Source organism: Drosophila rhopaloa, unplaced genomic scaffold (assembly GCF_018152115.1).
Source record: "Drosophila rhopaloa isolate 14029-0021.01 unplaced genomic scaffold, ASM1815211v1 contig_178, whole genome shotgun sequence".
Lineage (NCBI taxonomy): Eukaryota > Metazoa > Arthropoda > Insecta > Diptera > Drosophilidae > Drosophila > Drosophila rhopaloa.
The window spans coordinates 5,416,391-5,430,208 of record NW_025335059.1 but is presented as its reverse complement, the minus strand read 5'-3'; the positions used below and the strand labels follow the sequence as shown (position 1 = coordinate 5,430,208).

Below are 13,818 nucleotides of genomic sequence, written 5' to 3'. Positions count from 1 at the left end.
TTGCACCGGATCAGTAGCAAGTGTGGCTTCAAAGTGGCCACAACATGGACAACGCTGGAATGGAAATGGTGGAGCCGCAGACCGATATTTACCAAGATGCTGTGGTCTTCATAACGGGTAGTGATATAGAGAATATCTCTTTAAAACATACTGATCGCAGCAATAAATTTCGATAGGTGCCACCGGCTTTGTGGGCAAAACGCTGCTGGAGAAGCTGCTCTGGAGTTTTCCACAGATCAAACGCATCTATATGCTGATCCGATCAAAGGGCGGGGTCACGGTGGAGGAACGTTTCCGGGTATTCCTCCAGAATCCCATCTTTGAGCGCCTGAGGGCAATGCATCCGGAGAGACTGAAGAAGATCTTTCACTTCTCCGGCAACATTGAGGACGACAACTTTGGTATGGTCCCAGTGAAACTGCAATGAAACCTCATGTTTTTACCAGAGGCTTCCACCAACAGGTTTAAATGAGTCCGACAGAGTCGTCTTGTGTGCCGAGGTGAACATTATTTTTCACAGTGCAGCAACGGTAGGAATGAATGGTAAGCCCCAAAGCATTTCCATTGATCTAAGTATCTCAATTACAGGTGCGCTTCAATGAGTGCCTAAAAGTGTCGGCTCGTGTCAATTCGCAGGCCACCTACAATCTTCTCGAGCTCTGCAGGAGTATGCCTCAATTAAAGGTAGGGTTTCCTATATAATTTTTACTTCTTTCTACTAATAATAAATTTATTTTCCAGAGCTTTCTGTATGTCTCCACGGCTTACTGCAATCCTGGTCGCAAGTATGTGGATGAGCAGGTGTATCCCACAATGCCGCCAGTGGATTGGCGTCAGTTTCTTACCGCCACTCAGAAAATACCCGACGACTATCTGAATCGCCTGGCTGACTACATAAAGGGTCCGCATGTCAACACCTACACATTTACCAAGTCAATTGCCGAGCAGATCGTCAATGCATATAGACATGTGATTCCCATTGTGATCGTGAGACCTTCAATAGTCACTGCTGCGTATAGGGAACCCTATCCCGGTTGGATTGACAACATTCAGGCCATCAGCGGGATAATGATGGAGATTGGAAAGGGGGGAATTAGCAGCATTTTGGGGGACAAGGACCTAATATGTGACATCATCCCAGTGGACTTTGTGGTCAATGCCATGATCATGATGGTCAGCAGGGCAAAACTGGGCAGGTGAGTTGATACAGAGGTGCTCCTTTATTTAGTTAAATTCCTCTTTTTTAGCTTGAGCATTTGTAACGCCACCTCGGGAGTGACCAATCCTATCACCTGGCAACATCTCGGGGAGCTCACCATGAAGTGGTCAAGAATTTTCCCCACACGGCGAATGATTATGTTTCCGAATTTCAAGTACAGGCGTAGTGCCTTTAAGCATGAATTGGCCGTGTGGCTTCTGCATTTTGTGCCCGCCTTGCTAATGGATCTACAAACCCTTTTATTGGCCCAAAAGAAGCGACTGGTCACCCCCATTGCCAAGAAGTTCCGGCAGGCATGTCTGGCCGGTAATCCTATGGAGAAATCTTTAAAGAAAAGTAATCCCTCATCGCGCTTCTTACAGGTAGCTTTTTTTCGCTGAACGAATGGATCTTCAAGAACAAGAGTCGCTTCTATTTTAAGGAAATGATTGATAATGGCACATTTCCCACACTCTATTGGAATCTGGATGAGCTGGACTACGATGATTATGTGCGCCGTCACATGATTGGAATTAATAAATACCTGCATCGCGAAAACTTCACCGTTGAGTCGAATAAGTTTATGGTTACCAGGTGAGTCTCTTAGTTTTTCCATTTTCAGTTCCTAAAATATCCAATTGTTTGAACATTTCAGGATTTACTGGTTCTGGATTTTCCTGCATTTGTTTTTCAGCATGATGCTTTTGTATATCATGTTTTAGTCAAATATCTTATAAGTATCTTATAAGTTTTCCATAATAAGCAGACAAATTAATATTAAGAAGATAACTTTTCAATTCTATAATAAACTTAAGCACTGAAAAACTTGTTGAAAATTAAGATTAAATAGATAAACTATAGAATTCTTGATAGTATGTTATCCATTGGGAATTACTTCTATTCAGTATTTGTTTCTGTTAAAATTAGATCTAGTTAGCCTAGCTTTTTCTGCGAAGTTGTTAGAACACCTGAAATCAGTATATACTTTCTTTTTATTAGAATTCGTCGACAGCAGTTCATATATAGTCATGTCTACACATGCTTATGTAAAACATGATCCGGAAAATCCTCGAGATGAAGAGGGTGCCATGAACCAGGTGGATATGATGCGAAAGCTTGGCTTACGGTCGATTAATGAAAAGTCAGGGTCTTCAGAGGAGCTGAGCACTGGAGGGGAGAGATTTTCGATTATGGATCCTGATGGCCTGAATTCCCCTAAAACTACTCCGGTTCGACTCCGGCTTCTTGGAAAGCGACGTCATTCCGAAACTGATAGCAACTGAAAATCCTGATGTTTCATATATATATATATATTCAAATGGTTTCGTTTAATGAATAAACATTTAATATTGCTTTAACTTAAGCAGACACCAAAGCCTAACCAACTAATATACTACATATTATTATTTTTAAATCGACAAAGTTGGCAAGTTCAAACTAAATTAGCTATTGGAAATTATTTTATAAGCTTTTTCCTAAAAACTGAACTTCAATTATTGGAATCAGTTAAATGACAAGTTAAGATATGTGAAGTGTATTGCTTATTTTTTTTCCGTAATGCAGTAACTTAGAGTTCAAAGACAACCAATATTCTGTAGTGTAACTTCAAGCATTTAAAATAACAATTCACTTAACCTAATCACAGAAGAATGTTGTTTCATTAGCTGACTAATAATTGGCAAAAAAATAGCGTTCCTCTTCGCCTACAATCGAGTATTGTTCACATCGGATTCGACGGTCCAAACGGGAGCGTTTAGAGGGGATTGCTCCTTCTTGTCACTCGGTTCCACCTGAGGCACAATCGGAGCAACACTCGTCCTGGGCGTGAGGAGCAGGCTGGTGCAGATTCCGCCCAGGATGCTGAACACACAATACGAGGTCAACGACAGGGCCGTGTCGATCTTCTTCAGGACATTGAAGAACGGGGCCGAGAGGAGCCAAATCCGTGCCCAGGTGACCACGGAGAAGACGAAGAGCTGCTTCTTATTTGCCGGCACCAGCTCATTCATGCAGGCCAGGATCATGGACTGGGCACACGAGACGGCCGCCTTGGGGATGGTGGCGATGATCATCCATAGACTGACTTTCAGATCAGCATCCACTGGGGAAGTACAATATTGAATAACTGAATGGTAAATGGAGGTTTAATATTAAACTTACTAGAGTCCGCATTGGTGAAGATCCAGCCCATGCAGCCCAGGATTCCAGCTAATATATTAAAGACCCCGGCACATTGCCACTTCCATTTGTTGTGCTTAAGAGCAAAGTGGAGGGCCAGGAAGCAGCCAATAATCTCAGAAAATCCTACGCAAATTGGTTAAAAGGGTAAAGTTAATAAAGTATTTATACGAGTACCCATTTACTTATCTTAATGCACTAACAAATATAACTTTCCAGGATTGAGTAACTTTTAAAATTAGCAATTTAATCTTGTTTCATGTTTCTTCTTGTTAACTACGTTACCAGCTTTAATATTTGTCGGTTGCGAAAAGTAGAGAGTATCTTAACAGACTCATAGAAATACAATTTGAAATGGACAATCGAATTAGAAAAGTGTTTCAAAACATATAAACTTATACTTATGACCCGTAAACTATCACTTACCCATTGCAATGGTGTTTGGCACCAGATAGTCCCTTCCGAACGATCGAATGTTGAGCAGCATGCCCATGAAGTTGATCACGAAGAAGGCCAGTGCCAGGTGGGCGGCCACCATGTGCGTCTTGGCCCGCTTCCCCTTCCACAATTCCCGCCATGGAGCGGGTGGGGGTTGAGCCTTCAGTCGCTCACTCAGATGCTCCAGCTGCTGTCGGAAGTCTGGAGGGATCTTGAATGTGCGATCATTGATCGCGGCTCCCTCGCGCACAATCTCCTCCACATTGTCGATGGAGACGCGGTCCACGGCATGTCGGAGCAGCCAACGGGGCGAATCCGGTGTCCAGTAGAGCAGCGCTATCAGCATGACAGTGGGAAATGTGATCCCCACATAGATCAGAGACCAGTTGTTGAAGAACGAGGAGAGACCGGGCAGCAGGATCACACCAACGGACCAGAAAGTGTCGTACAGAATGATGGCTCCAATGCGATGCATTCCGGCTGTGATATCGGCAACTGGAAATTTAGTAAGTATTATTGCATTATACCTCCCGATTATTCAAGACTAACTTACATATTGCCTGACCGGCCGTGAACATGATCGCACAGCAGACGGCGGAGAGGCACCGGAATGCGCAGTGCAGACTGAAATCTCTGGCATATCCAGTGACCACTCCGCAAACGATCTGGGCAATGGCGCCCACGCAATAGGTGCTCCTCGGACTGATGCCCAGCATCATCTTGGTGCCCATGACGCCACCCACGAGGACCCCGAAGAGATGCCAGTACTGAGTCCACGCCACGAAGATGTCCCTGAGGCAGACCAGGTTGAACTGCATGATCAGGGAGTCGAAGCTGGAGTCGTAGGTGAACTGTTCGCACTCGCTCCTACTGCCAGTGGATTCGTCGAGGACATAGCACTGGTTGTCCGAAACACTGAAGTTGGAGTTACTGTTGCTAACCAGATAGCTGGTGTCGCAGGCGAACTCCGAGCCGGGATAGAGTTCCGGTCCGGTGAAGATGATGCAGGCCATGAACCAGGCGGCGGGGATCTTGCACAGGAAGATGATGAGGATGGTTCTCAGCTGCCAGATGCCAAAGTCGCCCACGACATCTCCGATAATATCGCTACTCGCCGGAGCAGGAGGCGGCGATGCCATCCTCTTGTCCAGATCGTTCTCCATCTCATTGGGGAGTATGTGGGGTGCAGTGGGTTCTCCACCTCGGGCTGGCGACGGGTTAACCATTGCTCCAGTGGCGCCTCTCTAGTGGAACATTCTGCGAACGACGAGAGAGTGGAAAACATTCTTGATGACTTTTCATTTATTTATTTGTTTTTATTTCTTTTATTTCACTCGCTGTCCCCTTTTTTGTCGTCCCACCCAATTGATATAAATTGAATGCGGTTTACAGCTGAAATCAGTCGATCAAAGGCATTGAATATCACTCTAGATTTTTGAAATATCTGCGGTTACTATTGATTTGATTGACTTTCATTATTAAATCGACATGTGAATGTCATAAAAAACATGGGGAAATAAAAAATAAATTATAATAAAAGAGAATGTAGGAACACTTTAGCTTGTAATAGATTGTAATAACTTTTCTTCAATTGGCTTTTCTATTTGCAGTAGCTCTGTAATCTTTTGAATTAATTTCATTCATTAATAAATTAGCTAAGCTCTGGGTTTGTTTAACCTGTTCGAAGTTCTTGTTTGATTTATCTTCACTGATATCATATCACAAATCACGCCCTACAATGATTATAGTCTTATCGATAAGCCAGAAGGAGGTTGATTAAGACAGATAATGAGTGCCACTTCGTATCATGGCATTATCTGATTGTTAGCCCTTATTTTTCGAGGGCAAACATGGCGAAAGATTGGCAGTCATAAGATTCAGTTGTTAATTCGCGACAGATTCGCAAGTTGCCGCTTTTGTTTGATCATCTGTATTGACAGACTCTTTATGCTTCAATTTCACAGGTGCTAATTCTCTATTGTCTGGCTTACAAGTGGTCCCACCTCCAGGCACATCTGTCTGGTCGCGCAAATATTTTAATTTCTAATTTTCTGCTTAATGCTAATTGCAGAAAACTGGTCGTGCCGGTGCAGAATATTTGGATTTCCTATTCGATATGTGATATACATCTAGGCAATGACAGTGGCGGCAGGTCGAGCTAATAGTTGAACGACTTGTTTCGAACCCAAATGCAAATTATTAATTGCTTATGGGGCAGAACCACTGATCCACTGGGAAGGCGTACTCGTATCAGGTTAATGGTATGCTCGAGTTTTTGACAAGAGTATGATTAAGTGGATTGCACATTTTTATTCAATAAATTAAAAACGCTGCACTTTCCTTAAGTAATAAATTGATGCATACCTATTCTAAAATAATATTCTAGGTGTTATACAACTTTAATTATATAAAGTTCCACCAACCTTAATCCAGCAAAATATATATTTTCGGCTTTTTTCCACGGTCACTGTTTCGAAACCACAAACAGCTAAATATTTGCGTTAATTAATGTTTCATTCACAACACAGTTTATAACTCGCGATGTCTCTTTGCTGTTTGTTCATTTGATAGCATACAAATAAATAAAAATAAATTAGGCGTCAATAAAAATTATGCACGCGTTTGCCTATTGGTTTGCGTATTCGTTCGCATAAGGCAGCTTTCCAATTTGCACGTCCCAGCCCGATTTTCTTCTTGGAGCAAACGCGTCTCAATCGGCCGAGAATCAAATGGCAACTGACGCCAATGTCGCATTGGGGTCTATTGCCAGGGAGTGAGCCGACTGGCTGTCCACTCGGAGACTAAAAGCGTTAATTTTCTTAATGAATTTGCTCAAATAATAAAAAGTTATTAAGCGAGTGAGTTTTTTTGGCATTTTCCCCTGAAGTTTTTGCCCTTTTAAAGTTCATTATTTATTTGGCTCAGTCGAAACTGAAATACATTTTGGTTAACGGATTGAGTCATTTTCCATCTGTTTACCCATTTAATATTAAAAATTATTGAATAGTTGGCGGATCGATAAAGTGTCTTTCAATGCTCTTTATTTTATTAGTTTTCGTTTGAGTTTACCCCTATCAAGTGTGCATTATCTGGGGCGCTCAGGTGAGCGGGGGGTCTCCAATAGGGAGGGGGGGTTTACAACTTGGAAGCCATAACATTATTACTTTATGTTAGCAGCGTTTGCCTTTTGGGCTTGTACAAATTCTTCTTCGCCTTCCTTGCGGATTTCTATTTTAATCTTTATTGTCTTAGTCGCTTTTTTTAGCGTTCTTAATGACACATCGATTGTGGTGCTCTTCAATTGATGCATTGACCTACATTAATTTCGTGCTCTTGATTGTCCTTACAAAATCTTTACCATTAATCCCACAAAATTGTATATTTGCTGCTCCAGGATGTATATTCCGTCATCACTTAATTATCATAAATTTATCATTTAAATTAGTTTAATTTCATATAATTTGTAACACACCGTTTGCTAATTAATACCATAATGCGGACTTCAAACAAATGAAAATTTATAATTTAATTATCGATATATGACGTTGAATACTCAGATTTTGCTTTAGCAAGCCTTTAACTTTGTGGCGAAATTCATTAGTCTAATAAATGTGAAGACTTTCAGATATTGTAGTGCCGTCTAAAAAAAGTGGGTGTGTTTTTCCATTATGATATTTTTAATTTGCTTTAGTATATAATTAGAATTTCAATTTTAAGCAAGTAAATACCTTTCCTGTGATCATTGAAATATAACACTATTTAAGTTAACAAAATTGAATGTTAATGACAATAAGTCGTACTAAAGTAGATGTACAATATACATAAGTGTTAGATACATCACTTCGTTTCTTTGAATACGCCGAGCCTACTTTTGGGCTCCAAGAAAAGCTCTTCAAATGGTTTCCGAGCTGTGCGATCGGTAAGCTTCCGGTCTTTGCTGCTCCATTTCCATTTCGATCTCACTCGAGGGATGGAAATTGATGTGCCATATGTCGGCTATACTAACTGCTATGTTCCGTTCAAAGTTGCTCAATAGCTCATTGCTGTAGGCACTGCATTCCGAGCTTGCCGTGCTGCAGCGGCGCATGATGATGGCTGACTGGCGGCGATAGGTATTCGGTGTGGGCACCTGGCTCATCTGCGGCTGCTCCGTGTTCCAATAGTAACGATTCAGGCGCCGCAGGGCCAATCCATATATCCAGGCAAGTGTGCCCAAAATGGTCACCGGCAGCAAGTGATGGATGACAGTGAGGCAACTGAGAAACGGACAGAAGACCAAACACAGGCGACTAAATGAGATCACGGACAGCAGCAAGAACACCCGCTTCTCCTTGGACACAATTTCACTTGTGCAGGTGGTCAGCACAGCTATCGATGCGGAGTTTGCCACCTTTAAAATGAGCCAAAACATCAGTTCCAGTCCCACACGTCGTGAATTTCGCTCTATAAAAAGAAAATACCTTTAAGAGTATAAAGATTAGGTATCCAATTGAATGCTCACCAGTTTCGGGAAGCAGCCAGATGATATATGTGCTGAGACCTGCTATAATCATCAGATTTCCTGACCACCGCCAATGCCGACGCGTGTATAGGATCAGGTATAGACCCACAAAAACGCCAACCATCTCAGCAAATCCCATGGCTGCAGTGTTCACATGCACTTGTTGAGCACCTAGGTTCCGGATCATCAGCAGGGTGATGTTATAGATCACCATGGCTCCGCCCCAGATCCAGTGGATGTACACCAGCTGGCTGCGTTTCGTCTCACCATCCCAGATTTGACAGTAGCCGTGCTTCTGCCTGGCTTTTTGCTCCAGATCATTGGCGTACACCGTGAGCTGAACATCGAGGGTAAGCGGCACCTTCCGGTTGTTGTATGTGGCCGATTCCAGGAGCTGACGCAGTGCAGCCTCCACATGTTGATGTTGCAGCAACCAGCGAGGAGCATCAGCTATCCAACGATGAAGCCAGACAAGCACAATGAGGGAGGATGAGATGGCCACGTACAGGTAGCTCCAGTCATCGAAATATATAGAAATGGCCGGGAGAACGACGAGACCCATGGACCAGAACAACTCCGATAGAGTGACCACAATGATGCGAGCCTTTCCCGAGGTGATGTCGGTTACTAAAGTAAAAAACAGAAATTAGTTCGTGTCTTGGGTCTTTTGATTTTCATTGATGAAGATCTAACCAAAGTTGAACCAGAAAATTTGTATATTTTTAACTATTTATGTTCTGGCAAATAAAAGTTATTCAAAAAGATTCGTTAAAAATTAAAATTTGTAGTTTAACTTGTGATCTACCAGTATAGTAATACTCACGTATAACCTGCCCAGATGTATACATGAGAGCACAAAAAATGGAAGTGAGGCAGCGAAAGTAGATGTGCAACTGGTAAGTGTCCACCAGGCCAGTGAGGTTTCCGCAAAATATCTGTCCAATCATGCCCAGCAACATCAAGCGACGCGGGCTGATTCTAAAGAATAAAAACCATAGTTATCAAACTGTGATAAAAATAAAAATTTTAAGCAAATACAAACATTTTGAGAGCAGAGTAGGCCATTAAACCGCCAATTAGGGCACCAAGAGCATGAAAAGATTGCGTCACCGCCACAAGAACGCGACGGGAGCATATTAGATCGAACTGAATGATCAGGGATCTATAGTCCGTCATGTGCTCCACGTGCTCGCAGGGCAGCGAAGATTGGGCATCCGGCTGCTTTGATTCCGAGGCGTTCCACTCCTGGCCATGACTCCGCACGAATCCTCTGGCCAGGGAGTTCGAATAGGCATTGCACACGTCCACGTTAAACAATCGATCCGTACTGCGGGCACCCTGCCAAAGTGGATGTAACTGGCTGACATGCGTCCGGCTAACATTCCATTCGGCCGGATGGCAGACGAGCTCCCCCTTCCAGGGATATGGAGCCGTATAGATGATGATGGCTGTGAACCAGGCGCTGGGGATCTTACAGAGGAATATCAGCAGGATGGTGCGCAATTGCCAGCGGCCAAAGCTGCCGTTCACCTGCTCCACAACATCCAATCCGGAGGAGGACTTCCCGGGATAACTATCCGACGACTGCGATTCCGGCATTGCGAATTCCGGATTTTGGCGACGAGCTTACAGCTTGGCGTACGTACGCGTACTGAGTTTGCTAATTTTTCATCGATCCCATGGGCTTCACAATGACGGGAGGGAAAACGATGTTTGCTCTTCCGTTTAGTTGTTCCCTCAAATTGGTGCAAATTAGTCGGAGATTTTTAGCTCCGTCTGGGTGATGTCTTATTATTGGGTTTGTTTCCTTCGCATTTATAACATCTATGACGTAGGGGTGTTGAAAAATGAGGAAGATCTGTTTAGTACCTAATAAATATTTATTATACCCTTGCAGAGGGTATTATAATTTCAGTCAAAAGTTTGCAACGCAGTGAAGGAGACATTTCCGACCCTATAAAGTATATATATTCTTGATCAGCATCACCAGGAGAGTCGATCAAGCCAAGTCCGTCTGTCCGTCCGTCTGTCCGTCCGTCCGTCCGTCTGTCCGTCTGTCCGTCTGTCCGTCCGTCCGTTTCTACGCAAACTAGTCCCTCAGTTTTAAAGCTATCTGCTTGAAACTTTCCCAAAAGTTGTCTTTCTATTGCAGGTAGTATATAGGTCGGAACGAGACGGATCGGGCCACTATATCATATAGCTGCCATATAACTGAACGATCGAAAATGCCATAACTTTAGTGTTTTTCAAGTTAGCAAGTTAGGAAGTTCTATGGGTTTTATTTTTGGCTAATCAGTCTGACTTACCAAATTTCATAAGGATCGGACGACTATATCCTATAGCTGCCATATAACTGATTGATCGGAAATGCCATAACTTTGGTGTTTGTAAAGTTAGGAAGTTTGGGATTTTTTATGAGTATTAAGAATGCATCATATAAATAATTTTGGAGAATATAATTTACAGAATATTCTGCAAGGGTATATCAACTTCGGCTCTGCCCGAAGTTAGCTTTTCTTTCTTGTTGTCTTTAAAATGATCAAATAAATTTTCCATCTAAATGTGAATGGTCATTTGACTTGCACAACAATGGTTTGTTTTTGATTTAGTATGATACATTTTGTGCCTAATGGGAAGTGGAATTTTTAAAAATTTAAATTTATAATTTGTATTTTTTTACAGGCTTGCAAATCAAAAAAAATCAAATTAAAATTATAATAATACCATAATAAAAATTAAATTTTCGTTATCCCCAAAAGCCCGCTATTTAATTTGATATTTATTAGTACCCCCAAGGCAAAGCAGCAAATTTAAATTTTATGATAATTGTCTACCATAAGCCTAAAAAATGCCTTCAATATTTTGGCATTAATTTAAGGTGAACCTGATTTTTTGCATATTTTGAAACACTCGCAAAGAGTTTTATATCTCCCACTCACCACCTTTTGGTGACCAGGAAAAGCAATAAATAAAGAATGATATTGTATTTTCAATAATTCATTTGTTTTATTCAATTTTACCTGCTCTTATTTGTTGTTTTTGCATTGTTTTTTATTCTCAATGTGTGTTTGCTTGCTACAAAATGTTTTTTTCAAAATCATAAAAATGCAAATAAAATGGTTTTTGCGAACTTGCTTTAAATATGCAATTCCATAGTTCAATTATGGTTGCTATATAAAATGGCACATGCCTTGTAGATTATTATGCAACTAATCAATATTTGAAATATTTTACATTACTTTTGTTTTGGGCAATGTGTTTATGCTCGTTAATGATGTAGGCAATTGGCTTTGTGTATATTTCGTTGGCTTTGTTTGATAAAATTTTGCATTTTCGTTTGGTATCAATCTCCAATTAATTATTGTCTGAAATAATGATGTCTGCTAACAACTCTACATTCGTTCACTTTGACTGGCGAAAACAATAAGATTTAAATAGACGAAACTAAGTGAATTTCTATGCTCTTATTAAATGTGTATTTATGTTTAACTTTATTCTGCAGTATTTACAGTGATGTCTAAGTATTAAAATAAAATAAATGCGTTATTGGATCGAAAACATTTTCCAAGCACTATACACTTAAATTATGTGTGGATTTGGCTTTGCAGAGACTTGGCGTAACAATAAACGAAAGGCTATGAGCTTAAAGGTAATTAATTAATCTAATTTATGGCGATGTGGTGTGAGGGTGAAAATTGAATTCGAGTGTGGTTGCACCTCACAATGTTTTGAAAGGGATTTCGCTTTCATAAAATACACATAGTATGCAAAGTATTTACATTTCCCTAGGTTTTCGGGTTGCGACTTATCAGCAAGGAGTACATTTATGGTCATAGATTTTATAGTTGTGCTTAGGATTAGGTTTAGAGATAATATGCGCTCTGAGATTTCGCTCATCTGCCCTTTAGTTGTGTTACTTATGAATGAAACAAGCCAAGTCCGCTAGATGTTTTTATCTGCTTAATTAACATTATGCTTAGACGCTAGTTTAAAGTCCTTCGGTTGATTTTTATGCTGATGCTTCTGCGTTTTGGTAACCTTACTGATCACCCCTCTATTCTGCCCTGCCCAGCTACATATTTATGAGTTTGTGTGTCCTACATCTAGTTTCTAATCGGTAATATTTGGTTTGGAGTTCAATGATCCGAGCTGAGTCCATCATCCACATTGCTGTCCCAGTTGAATTCCGTGACGCCCTGCTTGAAGTAGATGTTGCCCAGGTTGGCATAGCGCTGCTCAAAGTTAGTATCCTTTGCCTTCAGATGTTCGAAACTGCAAAGAGGAAATTCAATTATTGGTTAACGATGCAAATAAGTAGTAATATAAAGGATTGCCGGTGTATTTGAATAATAATAATTGTTTATTGGAATTGATGTAGCAATGAGTAGTAGAATTTTAAATGTACCAAGGTTTTACGAAAAATTGCCTCATTAAAACTCTGCAAGTAAAATAATTATGTTTTTCTTAAAATTGGACCGTCAAAAATGTCTACATAAATCAAGGTCCAAACTGTATATTAATGTGAAACAAGAAAATGCTAATTTTTCACGGAAGATCTCTCTTCTGCGTATTCACTCAGGTAGGCGAATACCTTAATCACCGTTTGTCTGAATGCGTAATCTACTTTCTTCGGGGATTTACGGTACAACTTGTGTCGGCATTTCCCTTCCGTTTTCCCTTGCCATTTTCCCAACCGACCCTCGGCATTGTCGTTTTCTCCTACAAAAGCTGCTCAATTTACTTCTGCGCAATAGAATGTTTTCTTATGTGCACCCCACTATAAAAAAAGGAACCCTCAATTGTTGATGCAGCTGCCCGAGGTACTGTGCTGGTACAGCTGTATGCACAATGAATAAATCCACGTCTTGGGCAAGTCTTCACTTACCTTGCCCCGGGGCATTGTGAGCATTGCAGAAAATGTCAAAGGTCATAAGCGGCCATTATGCGGCACAAGACAAAAGACCGGTTGCCCTACAGGCAACCAGAGATTTTTAAGGGGAAGGAAAAGGAGCGGAAAAACAAAAAAGGTGAAGGGAAAACCCCGTCAACAGGCTTAAGTCACAATTAATGAACCGAGCTTGCAGCTACCAGTGGTTGTTGTTGGCTGTCAGTGGTTGTGCATAGGTATTTCCCTTCGCTTCGTCTACCTTAATACAAGATGGTTAAACCACCCTTGAGGAGGAAGCGCAGGCGCAGGCGCAGCTGTTCCGTTTCGCTCGAGGAACTGAGGAACTAAGGAACCGAGGAGGCAATTCGTTCCCATCGAGTAACCAGGGGGATAAGGCGTTGCCGAGGGCCACGTGTGCGTAATCAGCGTTGCAAGAGTCCATCGGCCTGCTTGGCTGAATTCACCCCTTCCTGGATGAGGTTCAGCCTGAGAAAATTCCATCACAGCCGAGGATCGAAATCAAAACGAGTTCCTCAGGGTTGTCAAGAAAAGCGTAAACAATTTTCTTATTGTTTGAGTACAGTCTTTAACAATTGAAATTGCGCCTTTTGGAAA

General features: G+C 41.5%; 4 protein-coding genes across 6 annotated transcripts in view; 1 reads left to right on the top strand and 3 right to left on the bottom strand.

Moving 5' to 3' along the window:
• The first annotated feature begins 44 nt into the window (after window positions 1–44).
• LOC108052850 (putative fatty acyl-CoA reductase CG5065) lies at window positions 45–1,920 on the top strand. The gene is made up of 8 exons (XM_017135350.2): window positions 45–117; window positions 177–401; window positions 463–530; window positions 589–684; window positions 742–1,196; window positions 1,248–1,525; window positions 1,582–1,792; window positions 1,854–1,920. The coding sequence occupies exons 1-8, from the start codon at window positions 45–47 to the stop codon at window positions 1,918–1,920; spliced, it is 1,473 nt and encodes a 490-aa protein (XP_016990839.1).
• Window positions 1,921–2,525: 605 nt separating this feature from the next.
• LOC108052849 (solute carrier family 22 member 13) lies at window positions 2,526–6,622 on the bottom strand. Its single transcript, XM_044458909.1, has 5 exons — window positions 6,238–6,622; window positions 4,368–5,071; window positions 3,803–4,309; window positions 3,359–3,502; window positions 2,526–3,299 (listed from the first exon to the last, which is right to left on the bottom strand). Exons 2-5 carry the CDS (start codon window positions 5,038–5,040, stop codon window positions 2,902–2,904), a joined length of 1,722 nt encoding a protein of 573 aa, XP_044314844.1. The 5' UTR covers window positions 5,041–5,071; window positions 6,238–6,622; the 3' UTR covers window positions 2,526–2,901.
• Window positions 6,623–7,472: 850 nt separating this feature from the next.
• LOC108052854 (solute carrier family 22 member 3) lies at window positions 7,473–10,028 on the bottom strand. The gene is made up of 4 exons (XM_017135354.2): window positions 9,358–10,028; window positions 9,139–9,293; window positions 8,316–8,942; window positions 7,473–8,257 (listed from the first exon to the last, which is right to left on the bottom strand). The coding sequence occupies exons 1-4, from the start codon at window positions 9,912–9,914 to the stop codon at window positions 7,707–7,709; spliced, it is 1,890 nt and encodes a 629-aa protein (XP_016990843.1). The 5' UTR covers window positions 9,915–10,028; the 3' UTR covers window positions 7,473–7,706.
• Window positions 10,029–11,768: 1,740 nt separating this feature from the next.
• The window catches only part of LOC108052859 (heparan-sulfate 6-O-sulfotransferase 3-B), an 85,210-nt gene continuing 83,160 nt past the window's right edge, over window positions 11,769–13,818 (bottom strand). For all 3 annotated transcript variants that reach the window (XM_044459174.1, XM_044459173.1, XM_044459175.1), the window contains exon 6: window positions 11,769–12,587. In XM_044459174.1, the coding sequence (XP_044315109.1) occupies window positions 12,452–12,587 (136 nt within the window). In that variant the 3' untranslated portion in view covers window positions 11,769–12,451. The remainder of the gene's footprint in view (window positions 12,588–13,818) is intronic.